The sequence below is a fragment of the Nanorana parkeri genome, unplaced genomic scaffold, assembly GCF_000935625.1.
Source record: "Nanorana parkeri isolate BGI_ZX_2015 unplaced genomic scaffold, ASM93562v1 scaffold341, whole genome shotgun sequence".
Lineage (NCBI taxonomy): Eukaryota > Metazoa > Chordata > Amphibia > Anura > Dicroglossidae > Nanorana > Nanorana parkeri.
This window is the reverse complement of record NW_017306609.1, coordinates 433,624-456,123: the sequence shown is the minus strand read 5'-3', so window position 1 is coordinate 456,123 and position 22,500 is coordinate 433,624. Positions and strand designations below refer to the sequence as shown.

At 39.6% G+C, this 22,500-nt stretch overlaps 1 protein-coding gene across 1 annotated transcript in view; it reads left to right on the top strand.

Annotated features, from left to right (window-relative positions):
• The first annotated feature begins 21,788 nt into the window (after positions 1–21,788).
• The window catches only part of COQ7 (coenzyme Q7, hydroxylase), a 9,963-nt gene continuing 9,251 nt past the window's right edge, over positions 21,789–22,500 (top strand). Inside the window, exon 1 of the mRNA XM_018558474.1 lies at positions 21,789–21,925. Coding sequence (XP_018413976.1) covers positions 21,865–21,925 — 61 coding nt within the window. The 5' untranslated portion in view covers positions 21,789–21,864. The remainder of the gene's footprint in view (positions 21,926–22,500) is intronic.

Sequence of the window (22,500 nt, the reverse complement as noted above, 5' to 3'; positions counted from 1 at the left end):
GGTTATAATCCAGATCAATGAATAAAACAAAAAGTTAACATATTAATGATTAAAAAAAAAGGAAATAGAAAAGCAGGAGGAGAGGGAGGAGTTAATTAGGGCTATTGGAGTTAAAAGGGTTAATAAGTGGTTAAATAGGAAAGTTTATTTGTACATGTGAGTAAAAAGGAGAAAATCATTTTGTTCAATCATTATTCCCGGAAGCTTCATTATACACAGTCAACAGTATGAGGGCCCATTGTGTAGATTCCCCCTCCCCAAAACATAATGTCCTGGTGAAAGGGAGTAAAAGAGTTAGAAAATGTTGAGAAATTTCTCGTTTGGGGCAGAGACAGCAAAGAAACACTATTATATAGCATGGGGAAAAGTTAGAAGCTCTCTTAAGTTTTTAATGACTGTGCCTTGCTGCCCTATTGATTCTATTTTATCGGGCCTTTTCCTGAAGATAAAACAAAGATAAAAAGTATGGGAAATCTGCCCAACAGGGACATAGTTTTGTATAGAAGGGGTTACCTAACTAAAAAAAAGGATTTGACTGTAGTTGGGCTATAAACATTTAATATAGTGCACTACCTGATCACTTATTGACTGCCTCTGCAGACTGAAAATCCAGACAAAGCTTCCACCACAAGCAGGAGGGGTGGGGTGACTCATTCAGCTCTGTGGGTGCTATTAGAACTCTTGTGATTTAGCTGTTTTCACAATAGACTATGCAAACTATTCACAGCATAACAGTACACAGTTAAACAAAGTACTAGACTCCCACTCGCCACCTGCTGGCTGCAAGTAGATATGAAATATTCACATATATTTTATATTTATCTTATATTTACATGCAAAAACACTGTACATTCACTATATATTAGGCCCCAGGTTTTTCTTTAATGTAGTCATCTATTAATTTGAGTACATCATGTGTGAATATCCTGTTTTTTACTACGAGTATTGCACAATCATGAACATGTGATTCTGTATAAACCTACAAACAGGAGAAAATAAGGTGTTCAGTCAGGAATAATGGGAGTTAATGTTCAGTTCTGAAAACCCATATAACATACCCTCATGTCTTGCCTTGCAGTACCAACTTGAAGCATTTTTTGTGGGAATTCCTTTGTGTCTTTATCCAGGTTAGTTAATTTTGTAAAGACTGCACATTCTTCATCTTCTGAAGGACTTAGAGCCAAAGAGCTATCAGAAAACAAATATTCCTCATTGAGTGTGGAGTCGGACTCATAGCTCCAGTAATCTTCACATGAACAGGGGCAGCCTGAATGTTGTATAGCCTCAGTGTCTAGTGGGTAATATGGGCCATCACGACCACCAATCTGTGCATGGACACTTTGGACTTCATTGCTTTGACCAGATTTCTCATACTGACTCTCTGTTTTTTCTGGATTTTCCCTGTTATCAATAGAAGGTGGAGAATTGGCTCCAGGTGAGCTTATCTCTTTTTTCTCTGGATTTTCCATGTTATCAATAGAAGGTGGAGAATTGGCTCCAGGTGAGCTTATCTCTGTTTTTTCCATGTTATCAATAGAAGGTGGAGAATTGGCTCCAGGTGAGCTTATCTCTTTTTTTTCTGGATTTTCCATGTTATCAATAGAAGGTGGAGAATTGGCTCCAGGTGAGCTTATCTCTGTTTTTTCTGGATTTTCCATGTTATCAATAGAAGGTGGAGAATTGGTTCCAGGTGAGCTTATCTCTGTTTTTTCTGGATTTTCCATGTTATCAATAGAAGGTGGAGAATTGGTTCCAGGTGAGCTTATCTCTGTTTTTTCTGGATTTTCCATGTTATCAATAGAAGGTGGAGAATTGGCTCCAGGTGAGCTATCTTTCAGATTGCCTTCTGATTCCAAAAGAATTTGTTGTAATAAATTAAGTTTTGATGCTCCTCCATCATTATCTCTGTTGCTGACAACAAATGAACACTCAGCTCTTTCCTTCATGCCTTGAGTTGGGTCTGTGTTTTCATCCCTTGAGTTAAGATTCATTGAACTGCATGTGTTTCTCCCGGCATAAATATTCACTTTATCTAGAATGGATAATTCTTGTTTTTCATAAGAAAAATATACAAAGCTGGCTGGGCTGCTTGCACTCCTATGTTCTAACTCAGGAAGTCTATCTGTCTGAATTGTCTTCTGTTGCTGGAGATCTTCATATGAATTTTTTATATACTTAGTTATGTTATTTGTGGTGTTATTCTCAAGCACAGGTTCATCCAGACGGTCATCTTTGGTTATGGTATTAACATTTTTGTCATCCACTTTGAGAACCAGATCAGATTCTCTTTGATCTTTCCCACTTTGATTCCTTATCACAGAGGTCTCTTCTTTATCATTTGAAATGTCTTGGAGTTTTTCCTCTGAAAAAGCATGTCTTTTTAGCATTGTCCTCTTTGATGCTTTATTTTTATATCTCTTGGGTGATCCAGGCGACTTAGTATTGTTTATTTGAGAAACTTCAATTTTTTTAGCTTTACATTTCTTGGATACTTCTGTCTCAGTACTGCTTATTTTATAAACAACAATATCCTCTGCTTCACACTTTTCAACCTTTCTCGTGCTTTCACATGAATTTAAGTCATCTATCTTAGATGTTATCAGTGATGGATTATTATTGTAGTCACGTGTGCTGCTCCTGTTATCAGATATTCTACATGTTTTTGCTTGCGTTTGATGGTTTTCTGTATCTGAAATGATTGCACATCACAATATATTAGTAGCAGACTAGAAATACAAAGGGGCCCTGGCATATTAAGTACATCAGATCACATATGCTCATGACCTACAGTAACTCTGTTAATTCAAACAATTTATGAATTTCAAAGAACACCATGAACTCACCGCTCTGATTCCATCCCTGGCTGCAATTAGGTCATACTCTAAGTGCAGGCTGCAGTGTGCGTCTCACTTGTCAAATCAATCTTCTTAAAGATCAGCTGCACAAAAGAGTAAGTGAAATCCAAAGTGTTATTGACGTAGACCTAAACAAATTCCAAGAAAAGAAATCCAAACTATGATATGCAACATGTACATTACTGTGAGTCTCCCCCACAAACAGAGGTCCCCCACACGGAGGTGTATGATTAAGCCCAGGTGAGAGGCGTTGGCATGGGGGAGACTCACGTCATGTACAGCACATGTTGCATATCATACTTTGGATTTATTTTCTTGGAATTTGTTTGGATCTACTTCAATAGAATTTTGGATTTCAATTACTCTGGTTTTGTGCAGCTGATCTTTTGGAAATCATTTTTATAAGTTAAAGAGACCTGAACTTTAGAATCTGTGCCCACAAAAGGCAAGCTGAGGAGTAAGGACTATTCACAATGTCACCTGTAGATTCCCTACAGCTGATTGTTTCAACATTACTAACTTTACAGAAGAGCACTGGGGCCGTGCTAAAAAAATGAAACAAAATTCTGTGTTTTAAAAGTCAGAATTCTGAGATTATAACGCTGGTAGTAGCCTCTAAAGAGTGTTATGATTTGTAAGATTATAGGACCAATGCGCAACAGTGTAATAACCACCCATGTGGCACACTGACTAATATGTACTCAAAGATAACAAAAAGACACATCTTTTATAAAGCTTTTGCACAGTCAGACTATACTGTTTTTTTTTAAATTTCATATGGGCACTTACAGATACCAAGGAGACAAAGCTTTTACAAAGCTCATGCACATTCTGTCTATAGATAGTCAGTGTGCCACATGGGTGGCTATTATACTGTTGCCCATTGGTCCTATAATCTTACAAATAACACTCTTTAGAGGCTACTGCCAGCGTTATAATCTCAGAATTCTGACTTTTAAAGTCAGGATTTTGTTTCATATTTTCTTTTTGCATAGCCCCAAGGCTCTTCCTTACTAACTTACCCTACCTTGTTCTGCACTATGTTTCTGTGTGGGGGCTGCCATCTTGATAGTGGAATAAGGATTTACTTTCTCATATCACAGCTGTCCCGATAGCTGGTGATCTGATAACTAGAAGATGATTTCTCAAGATGCAGCAAGAGAGGTTCACAAAGCACAGATACACTCCCTCTCCAGATAGTGCCTAATCAGCATGGAAAGGATATCTGAACAGGTGTGAAACTGATTGGGGGGTGGCTAGGTGTTGCTCACAAAAGAGAATATTCTCCAGTCAGTCATGGCTCCTATGTGCTGTGAGAGCAGCTTGAAGCCTGACTTGGGGGGTGTGTGTGTCCAGGCCTGTTTATCCTACAAAGACAGGTAGCCAAGCCAAGACTGACATCTGAGAGGTGGAGAATGTGTACAGACAACAAGTGGTGACTTAAGGTCCCCATACACTGAGATTTCCGTTCGGAAATTGTACACCAGCGGTCTTCCAAATGACGATCGAACAGTTAATAGTACATCACCGATTTTCATTTTTGATATTGTAATCGAAATTTTTAGATCAGGTTGGAAAAAATGTTCTGACTAAACGTGGGGTTTTAGTTTGCCAAATAAACAGCAAGAACACAGCACATGGCCAAAATCAAATTTATTTCTATTCATCAAAATTTGGTTGGTTAGTATGGCTAACGAATGATTTCCAAAATCGACATTTGACAATGCTTGATGGAATATTCGAGCTATAATCGAACGCAAATTTCTGACAAAAAATCTACTAGTGTATGGCAACCTTAACACTAATCAAAAGAACCAGTTAAGATGAGACTGAGACAACTCTGTCTTTAGAACTTATTCACAACATAAAAAGTGCAATCCAGCAGCAGACCGCTCTGTATGGCATCCCGGCCTCTTTCGGGCGTTCAGGGTCGGGAGGCCACGCCCCCTGCCTGCAATGCTGCAAGCACTTTATTTTCAGATCGCACTGGACCAGAACGCAGGCATTGTTTTGCCATGCGTTCTGGTGCAGGTGGTCTCACTGCAGGCAGGGGGCGTGGCTGCAGTACCATTAGCGCAATGCACCGCCACACCCCCTCCCGCCCCTGAACGCCGGAAGCCTGCCGGGATGCGATACAGGGCGTTCCAGCAGCTGACCACTCTGGAACTCACTGTTTATGGTGTGAACAAGCTCTAAAAGAGGAATAGACAAAGCTATGTGACAAAAATGGCCACGAGGCTGAAAGACATGTGTGGTCATTGTTATGCTAAACAACCCCATGTACAGAAAGAACACTGTGATACTTTGACAACGGGAAGGAAACAATTGGTCAAAAAAGCACTAAAACACATTCTGCTAAGTGGACCTCCACTTGAAGATTTCATGAAAAATTGTCCGTTTGAAGCCAAATCTCATAAATTGGTCATTACCTTTTCCTTCTGCTTGTAATTGGCTGTCCAGTGAGTCGCATTCTGTATCACAGTCCATGACAATTTGACGCGAGAGCCATTTGTTACATGAAAATACATATTTTGTTTTTCCTTTCAATATAGTAATGCTTATGCAGTAGCACCTACAATCTGATAGAAAATGCATATATAGGATTACACTTATGTTCTTTAGGTAGCAAGTATATATGTCAGGCACCAAAGTTGGAGGTTTAATAAGTTTTTGAAAAATAATTCACATCATTGCTGCTCTTCATCTAAAAGTGCTGTCTGTGCTTCAATACTACCTGAGTCACTGACCTGAAACAAGCATGTAGCAAGTGAAGTCAGGATGGAACCAGAGCCTCCTCTGTACTTTTTGGGGGTTTTGTACTCAAAGTATTGAAGCTACTGAACAGGTATGTCAGCCAGGCAAAATGTATTTTCAGAAGGAAGTAAAGATATTTCTCTTAGTACAGGTTTCTTTAAGGTTCTTCTATTTTTACTATACATTTACAATTGATAAAGAAACCTGGGATTTTTAAGGTGTCAGTAATGGGACATAGACATACAATTTTTTTATCAATTTTATTAAAAACATAATCATAAAAGCATTGTTGCCATGTGCAATAATTATACTATTCAGATCAAAGAACATATGCCACCACATTCGTCTCACAAAGTCTATTCAGAATACCTTACTTGAAAACCATTCATGTGCCCAGACCCAATGGTTTTTACCAATCAACCAATCAGTTTGTCTTGATATTATCAAATTATCAAATAGTTACGCTTGGAGAAATAGTGTGTCAAAAGATTACCAGCTGCAACAATGTGTGGTGGAAACCATAAACCAATATTGCTAATATGTTGCGCTAGGTGTTACTAATCATCTAAATCCAACACCAACATTCATATGTGAATAAATGATTAAATAAACCTGTGTGATACTTGATTGAAATGAATGATTAATGTTCAGTAAATCAACCTTTATGTGCAATCGCAACAGTGTATTATGTGTCAGTGGGTGGGAAAGTGCAAGTCCGTTTGTTCCTCCACTCCAACACAAATGTATTTGAATTAATAACTAAAAAGTGTTTGATTGTGTGAGTCAAGTTTATGTGTAAAGAAAACAGTGTATCGTAAGCCGGTGGGCGACAGAAATACTTAGATTTGTTTGTCCACTGGTAAGGTGGCCATACACTCTACAACCATCGCAAGACCTTAGTCTTGCGATGGTTGTACAGGGAATTAAAAAAACGTACGATCTGCCTATCTTGGACAGGCAGATCGCACTCTCGATCATCGCAAGCCCACCCCCGAGGGGCGGGCTTCCGATGACCGCAATGCTGAACGGGCAGTGTGCGCGTGCGCACACCGGCCCGTTCGCCATTTGTCTTCCGAGCACCGTCCTAACCAGCCAAGAATCGTACGATTCCCGGCTGGTTTTCGAACATGCTGGTTCGACGGAAGACGTGCGACCGTACAGTAGAAACGGCCGCACGTCTCCGTTCACACTGCTCGATTCTCGTACGATCGCGGGATTTCCCACGATTCTCGTACGATAATCGTGCAGTGTATGGGCACCTGTATAACGTGAAAGCCGTGAAAAGGTGTATTAACTATTCAGGGTCCTTCTTTCATTAGTATAATAGTGTTTATATCATTAAATGTGATTTCATGATAGTATCTGCGCATGAATTGTTAAACGTGATCCATCAATTCATTCTGTGCCGTTTAAAAACATTCACCTGGAGTAGGTGTAAATTTAATTATGGATGGGACAATGAAGGGGACCTGCCCTTGCACCCCTCCAAGAAGCTGAATGCGTTAATATAAATGCCGAGATCTGCTTGTTTTCAGCTTGGTTTTTTCACGTTTTTCCGTGAAACTGGCGGTATGATTTTTCCCCCCCTTATTTTCTCTATTTAAAAAAAAAAAAATTGTTTTTTTTTTCACTTTCGAACTTCCCGCCGGCTCCGCCCCCCTGCGACACAGCCGCTCGCAAGGGACGGAACCCGGAAGTCGCCGGAGGACACAGCGGGGATCGTGGACAAGGTAAGACCTGTACGCTGTATTCCCAACTGTGGCTCAGGGTTACCGTTTTGTTAACCCCCGATCCACAATCGGGAATACCAATGGAAACGCGCGGAAAAACACCCCAAATAAGCTCCTGTACTTCTTTGGGCATAGGGCATTTTTCAGCGCGTTCCTACGCGCTGTAAAACGCCCAGGTGGGAACCATGCCCATAGGCAATCATTGGTTTTCACATGTTGAGCGTTTTACAGCGCGTAGGAACGCGCTGTAAAACGCCCAGGTGTAAACCAGGCCTTATCTAGAGATGAGGTAAGATAACCCATGGCAAGATGTGGGATAAGGGCACACTTGTAAGCGTTTTGTAGAACTTAGTCTACTATTTCAGATAACATAGGTATGGTATTCAGATGACATGGAGAGACCCATATCATAGCATCATACATGTGGGACAACAATACCCTTTAATTTTTAGGTTAGAGAGGTAAAAACTTAGAGGTACACACCTTGTTTGTTTTCATTGACTCCTACCATGATTTGCTTCAGTTCTCCAACATCTTTGGCTTTAACATAAGAAGAAACCACCTTCAAAACAAATTAAATAAAGGTGTAATTATAAATACAATTTCACCCCACAGATCTCAGTACAGGAATGCAATCTATGTGACATCCTCTAGGCTACACTGTCATGGTGTAAAAGTGCAGTGGAGTTTTCCAATGGACACGTCCTGCAGCATCAGCACATCACCTTTGGTGGTGACAATGGCAGCTTTAGTCTTTCTAGGCCCCATATAGCCTCAGTGTCCAGGGGTGTCCCCTTTGCCATAATCACTGGAACATGGCATTGATTATAGTCTAACTGTCACAGAGAATAGGGAAATCCAATTCTTACCTGTCCAATGCTTGATGCAGTACCGCTATACAAAATGTTTTGGAGGAAAAGTGTCTTTGACTTTCCATTATCACCAATAAGTCTCATAAACAGAGATAGATTGGCATCTGTTGGAGAAATTGCTCCTATATGGACTATTATTTCATAATCTATATTCTTACTCTTTGTTGTCACCTGTTGTCAACACAAATGTACGGAGTTAATTCATTGGTTAAGCAATATGTTTATTTATGCATACTGTAACAAATAATGTATTATACAAAAATTGAATTAAAAAAAACAAAACACAAGTAGCAATTCTCTTGGTAGCTTTTCTGGTTTCTTGCTCAGCTTTCTGGTTTTGGAAACGAGTACTTTGAATAGTATTCTTTTCTCTGTTCTGTGTCTTCAGATGGAGTAAAAAGCGATTACAGAAAGTTAAAGTGACATTAAAGTCTTGTTGTTTTTTTTTTTTAAACCTATATCTACTACTAGCAAGCAGTAGATATATGCAAAAACATTAAAAAAATAAAAAAAGTCCCCAAAGAGGTAATAACTTACCTGTGTCTGCGCCGCTCGCTCCCAGCTGTAGAACTCAGCTTCTCGAGCGGCCGCGCAGGAGGATGTGTTGTGTGCGGGCGCATGTGCAGTGGATATCACCGGCAGAGAGAGGAGGAGAGCTACAGTAAAAGTCAATGCATGCAGCTGTAAGCATGCACGTCGGACAGACTCTGTGGGACAGGAAGAGACAGCAGTCTGCGCTGCATCAGAAACTGGCACCAGCGTTGGAGGGATTGCTGAAAACTACTGCAAAGAAGAAGATGATCGCTTTAGGCAAGTCTTACAGCATCATTGGGGGGGGGGAAGGAAACCAAACGTTTAATGTCACTTTGATTTTCTCTATTCCTAAGCCCTCATTAAGTTCCTATAGAAAATGTGCACGTCTATACAATATGAAGATAGTAGGAGAGTACTTCCCAAAGGCCCGTGTTATACAACCTCTCCCACCAATCACATTTTAAGTGTCCATGCCAGCACATAAGACGAACAGAAAAAAACCGAAAACCTGACCTGTAAAATAGACAAATTGTGTAGCAGTTGCCCAGGGCAACCAATCAGCTTCTTAGTTTGCCAGTTAGAAGATTTTCTGTTTTCATCAAGGCTTAAATCATCTTTTAACAGTCAGAAGAAGCACAGGAGTGAGAGTATACGAAAGGATCTTCACAGTACCAGATATTCACATGGAGGTTTTAAAATATTATATAATTTAAAGAATGACCCAATCAGCATGCACTCAAAATTAAATGGCTTTGATAGAAGGGCTTATTTCATCCTGCTACAGATGTTTAGTGACATGCTCTCTAATTACTAGATGTGTGAAGCTTGCAAAGGAAGCCAATCAGTACAGCTTTACAGCATCATTGGGTAAAATGAAATCGGTTTAGCAGAGCCAGCATCTTAGTTTTACATATTTAATTTAGGCAATGTGAATGCTAGAAAAATAAAAGCTCACTACAGTCTATAGCAGTATGCTCTGTTAAAACACAATTGGAAGTGTGCAAGGGGTGCAGATGGGATTATGGTGGTACGGAACCCCCATCAATAAGGGCTGGATTTCTGCATAGCCACCCTCGCATCATGTCTCCAACTGTGAGTAATGCATTGTTCTCACCCACTCTAAGACCATACACCCTAGTCTTCCATTTGTTAGTGTAATCATAAGTACACTAACCTGATGACAGGGGTAAAAAGGGCTTAAAAAAGGTAGGCATGGTGTACATTAAGTATAAATCTGGCCTTCTTTGGGAGCTATTTTGTACTACTGTGCACTTTACCTTACTGGCCAGGATAAAAGGCCTTCCTCCTTCTCTTTGCAATGACAAGGCAACAACAATATACTCTTGCCTTCTGTTACATCTAATATTAGGAATATACCACCAGATCATCACATACCTTTGAAAAGCAACTGTGTATAGGGTGAAGCTTTGAAAAACCATAATCCACATTCTGTATACATTGTGTATGACTCTCCTTATTCAGAATTATTGACTCTTTGCTGGTTGGTATCTTAACACGTGTAGATATTAAATATTGCCCCAAGTCTGCTTTCACACCATCCTCTGCCATAAGAAATAAAATGCAATATATTTTAAACAAATATATATATATATATCTTTTAGTTTTTTTCCTCATTCTGACATAAGTCTAGTATCATATTTACCTTCGTGTTGATGACGATGTGGTAAAGGACATCCTGGAGTCTATAAAAAATATTTTTTTATAATAAAAATAGCATAACTGTTGGAAAACTTTCCACAAATTTTCAGCTGCACATCTGTATATTACAGTATATCGTAAGGGTACTTTTCACCACCAAACTGTCGTCTGAAAAAGTAACCTGCGGCCTTTAGTCAAAATGGTCTATTAATAGTAACAAGCTGTTAAAATGACCCTGTTGCTATACAGAAGTAAAGCAAGGCATATCTGTAAATGAATTGCCTGCGCTAAAGCTGACCATACACTGTTCTATTTCTTTCATTCAACCCCGGCTGAACGAAAAATATAGAACAGGTTCCTCCATGAACGCTTGGAATCTCCCCGTCTTCATTGTATCGTGACAGCAGCTGCCGGCTGCTATCCGAATACCTGACCAGAGCTGGCAGCTGACTGGCTGCCCGCTCTGTTCATTCAAATTTTTCCTTACCGGCTCCTTCAATCAGTTGATCGAGGTGATGCTGGCTGAAAGGGTGCTGACAGATGCACCCGCTGTGCGAATTTCGGACATGTCCTGCCAAACCGGCTGTAATGTGCATAATATATGGCCAGCTTAAGGAATGCTGCTCTGATCCTAAGAAATCTTCTGCTGAAGTCGACAGGAAAACCAACAACTATGGGAGTGTTTCTCACATTATATACTGCAGGTGTTCCTTATATAATGTGGAGGTCGGCAGGAGAAAATGGTAAGAGCTGCAGGGAACCCAGGAGATTGACACTCCCAGAGGTTTTGGTATTCCAGCAAAGTTCAGCAGAAGATTTCTTAGGATTGGAGCATTTGGCGGTGCAGACGGCAAAAAACGTGAGTGTTTACTGTCTTTTTTTACTGGTATGCCTTGTTAGTTTTTTTTATAGTGACAGGTTCACTTTAAGATTGGTATTTGCTGTCTGCCAGGGAGGTGCAGATACCAAGAGTAGCTGAAGAGAATTACAAATCCTTTGACAGGTTAAGCAGTACTCTTATATGCACTTCCACTGTATGCATATTTAACTGCTTGCCTAAAGCACTTCTCAACCTTTCTTTAGCCATGACAAATTTTTTAAGTATGCAAAATCGCAGTCTAAAATATAAAAACCATACATGTAAAAAGAAACAATGTGCAGCCTCTCCAAAACCCATACTAAATTCTTATCCAAGATGGGGGTCTAATATGGGTTTTAAGTAGGGACCACATGCACAAACACAACAGAATTGAGTCCTTAGTCCTCCCTTCACATCAGGGTTCTTAATCTCCCATTCATATCAGAGATCTAAGTCTCGCCCTTCACATCAGAGTCCTACCATCGCATCAAGAATAGTGGCAGCATGGCAGTGGACAGGAGGCACATCAGGCCTTGCAATTCCATTCTCATCTGAATGGATCCCACTCTCCCTAGATTAGCGTCATCCATTTCCATGGTGCTGGCAGCCAACCCACCTGCACCATGGAAATGCATGACAATGTGCAAACATTTTTGAGGCACACCTGAGGAAGCCAGAAGGCACCCTAGGGTACCACAGCACCCTGGTTGAGAAAGGCTGGCCTGAAGTTCAGCTTTAAAAACTAAATAACAAAAATGACTTTTAAAGTGAAACAAACTAAATAATGCAAAAAAACAGTTACCAGCTTTTTGATACTTCTGGAGATAGAAAGAAAAGGTTAGCATCTAATCCTCCCTTACTCTACCCAGAAGAAAGAAAATCGGTCTGGAGTTTCATGGTAATACAAAATTTTATGTCCATGCTACTTTAGTCCTCTTCCACCAAATACTTTTTAGTCAAAGCTCCATTTCCTTTGCAATTATTATGTATATACAGAGAGTATTATTAAAGGGAATGGTAAACTATCATTATTATTCTTACTTCACTGTATAAAACCAACATATTTAAATATAGTAATGCGAGTTCCACATACGGTGGCTACAATAAGATCTGCAGCCGAGGCAATAAGTCTTTTAAACTCCTTGTGTGAAATGTCAGGTGGATTTGATGAGAGGCCTTCCAGGTCACTAGAAAAAAACAAAAAACCTTTACTCTGCATTATCTGAAGAGGGAAATTATGCTGGCAAATAACATTTGAAGAACACTGACAGTGATTATAAAAAACATAATAAAAAACATCTTAAAACCTAAAACCCTTTTTTTGGTCATGTTAGATAATATGGGTTAGCCTGAGAAAATAATAATAGTTTTATGACCTACTGTGTACCTTTACATCTATGTAGTCAATTTTTTTTTTCATTTTTTCAATAAAATGACACCTAGAGAAATAAAATTCTATATCTGTTTGAAAACACACAGGGACAGCATGGGAAGCCACGTTCTTGCTCCCCAAGGACATGGCTTGCCTTCCAAGCTAGTAGATGGTCAGACTGCTGTCTCCCTTGTGATCTTGTTTTGAACAGGAAGTTCAGGGAAGCAGAGCTGAGAGTGCTGAACCCTGCTGTTTGAAAATGTGATGCCTGTAAGTGCTTGGGCAAATATGTAAAGAAATGCTTTGCTGGGCAATACTGTATATATTTGTTTGATCTGGATTCATTATTTAAAAAGTTTGAGAGTTTATTACTACTTTCATGAAAGTAATGGAAGTAGCTGATGAATTCACTCCTGCTTTGTATTACATTTGGCGGAAGGTGGAGTTACTATTCAAACTACATATATTAAATAATGGTTTAAGGCTGGGTTCACACCTGGGCATTACTATAGGCGCGTTTTTTCAGCTAGTTTTTAAGTTCACAGCAGGGATCGCAGACAAGGTAAGACCTACACTGTATTCCCGTGTGGCTCGGGGTTACTGCTTTTTTAACCCCGAGCCACACTCGGGAATACCAATGGATACGCACTGAAATACGCCCAAAAGAAGCTCCTGTACTTGTACGCCCAGGTGGGAACCATGCTCACAGGAAATTATGGGATTTCACTTGCTAAGCGATTTTCAGCGCTTCGATCAGCGCTGAAAAACGCCCAGGTGTGAACCCAGCCTTAAACCACTAACTTTTCAAACAGAATTTAGATATTACTCCATCATAATTTCACCATTTGTCCAAATCACACCCAATTCTACCCTAGCTATGACAGTTTTAAATTTAAAGTAATAATTTCAGCCCCTTGCTATATAAAATAATATTTTTCTTATTATACAAGAATTTTATAGGGCCAAGAGTTTGCGCAGCGCTTTACAATGTAAGGAAGACATTACAATACAATTCAAAACTAGATGGTAAGGAGGGCCCTGCCCATGAGGGCTTACAATCTAAAGGAAAATTAAGATATTGGATCCTTTTTCTGTTCAAGGACATGGAAATGTACCTGGCCTGGAACCCTCCTAACAAAAAGTGCTGGGCTCAATGACTTTACAAAATGAAGAGCAGAAAGGGTGAATATTTTGTATGCAGAATGTAAATTCATTTGGTAGGCAATTAAGCTGTTAGGTACAAATGCTGTCATCTTGTCTGTATGTCCTACTACACTAGCAGATAGGGATGAGGTTCAGGTTTGCCACCATCATGGGTTTGAAGTAGTGTGAATCCTGTGGGTTTTAGATTTGCGTTCTGGCAAGTTTTTATGCAGATTCACTAGGGAGAATGTTTCCAAACTATAATGCACTGCATGGCCTTTGAATTATCATCAGCAGGCTTAGAAGGTCCAATGAAGGGGCTTTTAGATAAGCCAGGCAAACATAGTGTCCATAGAGACCAAGCAAACATAGGGGTCTATTCACGAAGCAGCAGAAGGAACTAGCCGAAGCTTCGGCCGATCCTTTGGCTAGCTTCGACCCCCAGGACCCTTTCGGTTTAGTAGAACCGAAGGGCTGCTGTATGGGCTATTCACTATAGCCCGTACAGCTCCCGAACTTGGCCGAGCGGCTCAGTGGAGCCGAAGGCATATGCTTCGACTCGTCTGAGCCACGCTGAAAGCCGAAGCTGATCTTAGGCTGGCTCCGGCCACTTGCAGAGAGATCAGCGTCCCTGGTTACCAGCTAACCAGGGACACTGATCTCCAGACAGCCTAACACTTCCGGGCGCTCCTGAAATCTCCCACTCCCGGCCGCCAAGGAGAGAAACACTGCTTTTTCTTTTCTTTATTCTGACAGGGAGCCGTGTCTGAATAGAAAAAAAAATAAAAAATTTTACCATAGGAATGCATTGCTACAGCTATTGTACCCGCCCTCTGCTGCAGTTCTCCATCAGGTCCTCACTAGAGATTGACAGCAGCAGAGGGCAGGTACAATAGCTAGTTTGCTATTGGCTATTGTAAATTGAAATAGCCAATAGGAAGCTAGCAATGCATTCCTATGGCGAAATGTTTTATTTCTTTTCTTTTTTTGACGGCAGCAGAACCGACGGCCAATAGAAAACAGTTGGGCGAAGCTAGCTGTCTGCCGCACATGCTGAGCATGTGCGGCCGACCCGAAGCCACCCGATGTACGGCTGATTTCAGCCGATATATGGCTGAAATCAGCCGTACCAGCCTGAAGTGAATAGCCGAACAGCGTTCTTCTCACTTCGCTTTAGGCCGGTCATTCACTCAGCTGTCGTAGGCACCCCATAGTTTTGGACCCCATAGTTTTCTTCATTGGCATTTTGGAAAAAATTGGGCTTTTGTTTCAGGGGTGATATCTTGGAGTTTTCATTAATTTTACTTTGATGGGATTTGGAGTGCTCAAAGTACAGCATTCACTTGTTACTGGCCATCTGTTTTTGGAGCTGCCTTTTGTTCGCAGCATGTCGCTGCATCATGTGAAGGCAAAAAAAAAAATGCAAGAACAGTTTGCACCTAGACCACATCAAATTATGTCACTCTCATTCACCACACCTGCCTATCAAAATAGATAAAATAAAAGTTAGGCATACACCAATAAAGGCCTTTAATCCCTAACTTAAACTTCCCTGATTCTTGTTTATTCTTGTGTATTCTGCAGTGTCCTATTTCTTATAGTATAGCTCCACCCTCTGCTCTTTGTTTCTAGTAAATTGGGCCTAGCCTTGCTATTTAAAACTGTCCTGCTGCTGGCTAATTTTACAGTGCTGTGTCATCTGTAGTCTCTTAATTCTTGTACTAAAACCCCTTCCTGTACTCGGTTTCTTTATTTCATTGCCAATTTCACACTTCTTTATCATCTGCACTCTCTTAATTCTTAATAGGAGTTTATAGAGTTTAAATATTTTCCAGCGGTAGGGCAGTTTTGCATCAGCGAGAACAGATACAGTCCTGGTGAACTACAAGCCAATTTCTATCTGCCGGTCAAAGCAGGCCTATTACCATTTGATGAAAAAACTACCTGAGAAAAGCCTTTTTTCAATCTGAAATAACTGAGAATGGGTGCTGCTGTTGTATGTAAGCCAACATAATTGTAAAAGACAAAAAACTATTTGACAGCGAAATTGGTGCTGCCAGTATACGCGTCATTGAGATTGTCTTTAAACAAAAAAATCGCACTGTTCTGTAAAACAACATTAAAGCTTTAAGACATGCCCCAAGCATGTTATATAAATGATTTGTGTAATTTCAATGTTGCTCTCAAAGCTGCATGGAAAGACCTAGGGCTGCAACAACTAATCGACATAATCGATTATTGAAAAAGTTGTCAACGTTTTCAATAATCGATTAATCGGCTTCCGATTGGCTCCACACACGCTGCACGCCACACCTCCTCCCCACCTCACGCTCGCCGCTGCCAGGCCTGCCCGCATCCACACCTCCTCCCGCCTCACGCTCAGTGCTCGCCCAAATCCACGATCGGCACAGGTGCGCGGGGAGAAGAAGTAAGGAGGAGCAGGCGTGAGGCAATGACAGCCGCCGCCAATAGGCCCGATCTCAGAAACAAGTTGCTGGAAGACTGCTCAGGTAAGCCTGCACTTTCCCACACATGGTGCTCTATAATGTATTGCTGGGATTTGTATTCCTCTATACCTGATGGTACATTGTGATGTATATTAGATCAGCTATAGAGGAATACAAATCCCAGCAATACATTGTACACTGTATGTATAATGTATTGCTGGGATTTGTTGTATTCCTTTGTAGCTGGTGGTATTCTGCATTGCGCTGTATGGAGGACTACAAATCAAGGAATAATATATTATACAGCGCAATGCGGAATACCACCAGCTATAGACGAGTACAACAAATCCCAGCAATAATACATTATAAAGCGCAATGCAGAATACCACTTGCTATAGAGGACTACAACACCCAGCAATAGTACATTATACAGCACAATGCCGAATATTGTACTATATAATGTACTATTGCTGGGATTTGTTGTACTCCTCTATAGCTGGTGGTATTCTGCATTGTGCTGTATAATGTACTATTGCTGGGTTTTGTAGTCCTTAATAGGCGGTGCCATTCTACATTAATTGCTGTATAATTTTACACTTTTCATTTCACTATATTGCACACCACACTTTTTTTTCCTTTTCTTTACTTCCACCGCTCCAAGCTTGCTCCTGTGATGGACTACAATCTCAATACAAACTAGTAGTCCATCACTGGAGCCTTTTTTTAAAATGTATTTAATTTTTTTATCCGATTAACCGATTAATCGAACTTAATAATTGTCCAACTAATCGATTTTGAAAATAATCGTTAGCTGCAGCTCTAGAAAGACCCTCTCCGCGCTGTATGTTTTTTTTTTTTGGCATTGCTACATGACCCCTTGGCAGTGCTTAGCTTCCCATGCCTTTTTTGATAGTAGCTTTTCTGTTAAGCCCTAAAAAAGGCCACAATTATTAGCAAGATTTGCCCCCTCATACACTTCAGTGGGATTCTCCGCTAAGTTAGGGTTTGCCGAATTTCAAACAGGAGTGGCTGAACCCCTTTTGAATTGAACCTAGCCAGATTTGCCTATCCCTACTAGCATTTTAAATTCCAACCAGGACACTACCTGCATGGAGTTTGCATGTTCTCCCTGTGTTTCTGTGGGTTTCCTCCCACACGCCAAAAGACATGCTGGTAGGTTAATCATTTTCTGTCTAAACTGTCCCTAGTATGAGTTTGGGATCTTAGATTGTGAATCCTTGAGGGCAGGACTGATGTGAATATAGAATATGTAAAGCACTGTGTACATTTTTGGTGCTATATAAACACCTCTAATAAATAATAAAGGGAATGATTACCAGGATTTTTGGTTTATGCTGCTCGGGTAGTCACAATTATATGGAAAACGATCCTGCAAATATACAAGAGTTAAGATACACATTAAATAAAGGAAAGAATTTACAATTGGCATGAAAAGCTCAGTTATAATACATAAAGAACCACTAGTAACAGATATCAATACATTTCTCAGAGCTCATTTGGTCACTCCATATTAAAGAAAAACAAATTGTGGCTGATTACCAAAGGCAACTTTTGGCCACAGTTCTTTGAACCCTGTTATCTAAGAAGCGCAATGGTGCTTATGATGCCATTTTTTTATTAGTTCTGTCAAGTATTCCAATAATGTTCACACATGGAGTTCAGTGGATAAAATAAAGTGGACATCATGAAAGCACTGTTATGCAGGCAATGGTTAATGCCAAAAATATACTTTATCCTGTCTGAAACATGCTATACCCATTATATAAAGATCAGATGTTAGGGAAAGATCTAAATGCTGAACCATCTTACTTTATGTGATGGACGTATGATGTGGTCAGGCACCTTCTGATACTATGGAAACTGTATAGCTTACAAAAAACTTACAGGCATGGCTAAAGCTGACATATTCTTTTTTATTTTTCTTTGCACTTGTCTCCTTTTCTCTTGTTTTGTTTCCATTGTGTCCTTTTTATCTGCTTCAGACTTTCCTATGTAATGCCGAAGGGCAGCCTCCATCTGCTTTTCCAAAAAATGATTCTTGATTCTTTGATTTTGACGTAATGTATGGTTACCTGTCTGCTGAATATTACAAGATTATTCTGTTAGTTCTTAAACATTAGACAAATACCCGTTACTTTTATACCCTGTGATGGTATTGCGTTAGGAGTATATGAATCTCTCTCCTTTCTCCCAATACATCACTTGGCATTTCAGCAGCTAATCACTAGGCCCAGTCACTGTCATGTGGGTGGGAGGGGATGAGCCGATCTGGTCACTGCTTATGGACTATCCCTGCATGGGCAAAGCACAGCCATAATAAAATTGTTATTAACCCCCTTGTGCCAGTGGGAGCCCTCCCTTTAAGTGGGTCACATCGCCATAGCTTGGTAGGAGGGACTCCTGTTCAATCATTCACTGTGATTGGCTTCACAATGATGAATTTTAGGGAAGTGGAGCTGAGAGAGTTAGAGCCCGCTGTCCGGGAAACATGATGACTGTAAGTGTTTGGGTAAAAATTTAAAGAAATACTTTGCTAGGCAATGTATATTTGTTTGATCTGGATTCGTTATTGCAAAAAGTGTGAGAGTTTAATACTACTTTAATATTTGATTTTGGAATGAATAGCATTTCTGTAAACGAAAACCACATTAACTGCTGGAACTTAATTTGTTTGATTTCATCCTGCTCCTTCGGTTGCCCCTTCTAATAGTCAATGACATCATTAACTATTAGAAAATTGAACACACATTCCGAATTTTGTTCAACAAAATTCTTCTGGTGTATGGCCAGCTTTACTCTAATTTTTCTTCCCCTCTCAGACAAACTGTATGCTCAATCTTATAATCATTTCTAAAAACCACCAAAAGATTTCCAAGTTAATTCTATGCAAATATCTTCTGTTACAGAGTAACAGACAGAGTCATTCTTTTGATTTGTCTTTGTCCTCAAGCCAATTCTTGTCGGATATAAACTTCACTGCAAACGCTGGGCTTCCTAGATACATTTCCAGTTATATAAATATGTACTCCTTTGTAGGAATCACCAAGTTATGTATGTAGGAGTGCAATTTTTTTTCCTTCAAGGATGTTTACCTTCTCAAACTTGAAGGAAGTTTGTTGATGTGATAATGAAGCAAGACACCTTGTTCCCCTATTTACTTACTTACATATATACAAATAACTATTACCTATATACTGTATATCTTATATAATATTGGTAACATTTGTCTTTACAGGTTTACTTTAAGCCGTGAAAATGTATTAATAAATAAGGAAACCCAATAAAATGCTTTGTGGATTCAATTTCAAATTTTCTAGTACAAATGCGATTGAAGCTCATTGTTTTTATGTTGTACTTACTTCATACAGTCTATATTTTTCATTTGTATCTCTTGTATTTAAAGATAAATCAAAACCAACTTCTTTTCTCTCTACATCAACATAATATTTTCTGTAATTGAAAAACAGTCATCAATTTATATGCATTATACTTTAAAGTAGCTTTATAGAAGATAATGACTAAATGAAGCAAGGCTGCTAAACTATTTGCCAGTTCACTCAATAATAAGGGCCAGCTGACCCAAAATGATATCATATTTGGGTGTATGATGGCACATTAACCCACTAGGCTACATGTTTCACAACTCTAGTGACAAGGTCTGAGCAGCTAAATTCCCAGATCTGTTGGAATGAATCATCCTACCAACATCCAACCATAAGGCCTTGTTTAATCCTGCAGTAGAATTTTATCACCCTCTAAAAAGTGATTGCTTTTCACAACTTGATTAAGAGTCAGTCTGCATTTTTTTAAGTTTCAAAGAAGATTATGCATTTCAATACTGCACCGCAACAGCAATGGTTACAATGCATGCAGTTTAAAATTTGCCACAGCTGCAATGCAAAGTAGCACAGCAGCGGCTCTTGTACAAACCTAAGGGGTCACCATGTTAGGTTTTAGCAGGCCGTAAAATCATGGATTAACCGCCTGTTTTCACCTTAAGAGCAATGTGTGCATCAAGCTTTCAAACAATTTGTAAAGCTTTCAGGAAGCTTTCAGCAGATTTATTAAAGCCATTTAAAGAAAATCTCAGTTCCAGCGTGGGGATGTTAAAACACACAGATGGGAGCACTTAATAGGAATCCAGACTGTCACATTAAACAAGCTGCTAGTAGACTTTGAAACAAACGTGAAATAGTGCTGAAGCCTGCTAGCAGCTTGTTTAAAGTGACAGTCAGTGTTTCCATTGAGACTTGTGTTTACCCTCTCCATATTGGAGCTGAGGGGTACTTTAACCCTTTCGCTACCAATGATGTGTACCACACATCATGACATTGAAAGGGTTGAAGCAAGCTCACGGCTGAAATGTTTTATTTTTATCACAAGGTTCCTGGCTTTTATGTAGAAGTAAGTCATCTAGGCGACTGTAAAGCCCCCAATCATTTTCATAGGTGGTGGAATGTCAGATACATTTTAATGTAATTGTTACTTGCTTGTACAACCGTGTTCATGTTTCTACTGTACTGGACCTGAGAATGTACCTGCATGGTTTTGTATGTTTAATTCACTTTGTTCCGTCTTGAAAAATTTATTTAGAAATATTTAAAGAAAAGACAAAAAAATAGAACAGAAAAATAATAATTATATTGATCATAATTGTATGCATAAATGCATGGGCACCATACCACCACTATGAAAGGCATAAGAGGTCTGCAATAAGTAGAGATTCTAAGCAAGTAACTGCATAATTATATTATGATTAACAATAATTAATAATAGTAGAAATAATAATAATGTTGTTGTTATTGCTATCAATAATAATGTAATTTTTTTTATTACTGTTGGTGCTAAGAATAATAATATTGCATTATTATTGACAGCAATAACTACAAATTATTATTAATGATGATGATAATAATAACAATAATAATATTGTATTATTATTATTAATACAAAATAATAGTTTTTTAAAATAATAATCATAGTTATTTTGTATCAACAATAATCATTTATTATTATTAGTATTATTGATGACGATGATTGATGATATTAATATGATGATGATTACTAATTTTTAAAATACACTAAAATTCAAAACAAAACTTAGAAAACGACAGGTGGTTGTCCAGCATCCACCCCTTCATCCAACTCACAGCCTTGCAGCCACTGCTGGAATAACGTCGCTGGAGAGGATGTTGCAGTCCATGACGGCTGAGTGTCCACTGTCCTCTGCTGGTGAATGTTGTCTTTGCTGTTATAGTAACCATTGGGTGTGGCGCACTGTGTGCACTTCCCGTATAAATAACGTGTGCTTCCCTCTTGTAACCAGTCATATCAGAGACAGAATGCATCACTCATATTATACTTCGAACTGACATAAATATAATCATAGTCTGCAGTAACTATTGCTTGACGTATCGAGCTTTATAAATACAATTGTCAGAGGACTACAACAAAATGGCTCCTGTGTTGCAGACATGCAGAGTAGCAAGTTATCTGTGGATTTTGCAGAGTGGCGTCAGTGGTATCCTGGTAACAGTCTCATGGTGAGTGATGTCATAGGAGGGCGACAAACAGTGTGAAAGTGACAGGTTGTGGCAGAGGGAAGGTCGTGGTCAGGTATGGACAGAGCTGCCGGGGTCCGGATCAGACAGCTGTGCTCCAGCCTCCGGCAGATATCAGGTAGAGAAGGACATAGCACAATGCTGCATTATGTGACCAGTTTCTCACTGTTATGTAACGATCAGGAGGTCTTCATTAAAACATTTATATTACATAACATTTCCTTTGACTCTACATGGTGCATTTCGGCAGCCAAAGTACACCAGGTGTGAAGGAGGATTTAATAGACGCCTGATGTCTTCCCTGTAGTTTCCCTGAGCAGATCAAGAACACAGTCCTCAGTCTCCTCCGATCTCAGCCAGAGCTTCCAGGTTCTGACAGCCTATAACCAGGAAGTGCTCAGAGCTGAGCTTTTCTGGGTACATTCTTCACAGGGTACATCAGGAACATGCAGGTTTAGGGCTGCCATTACAGCTATGAGCTTGTTTAACCCATTGACTGCCAAGATGTGTTGGGCACATCCTTGGTTGGGCACATCCTTGGCAGTCCAAAGGTTAAAGGAGAATTGTTTTTTTGTTTTTTTTTGTAAATGAACCCTTGCAGTGGGGCTACCAAAGATTAAGTGCTCATTTTGGTCTAGGAGTGAAAATAAAGAAGGTATACTCACCTGATTTTCCCTGCAACGGCGGTCAGTG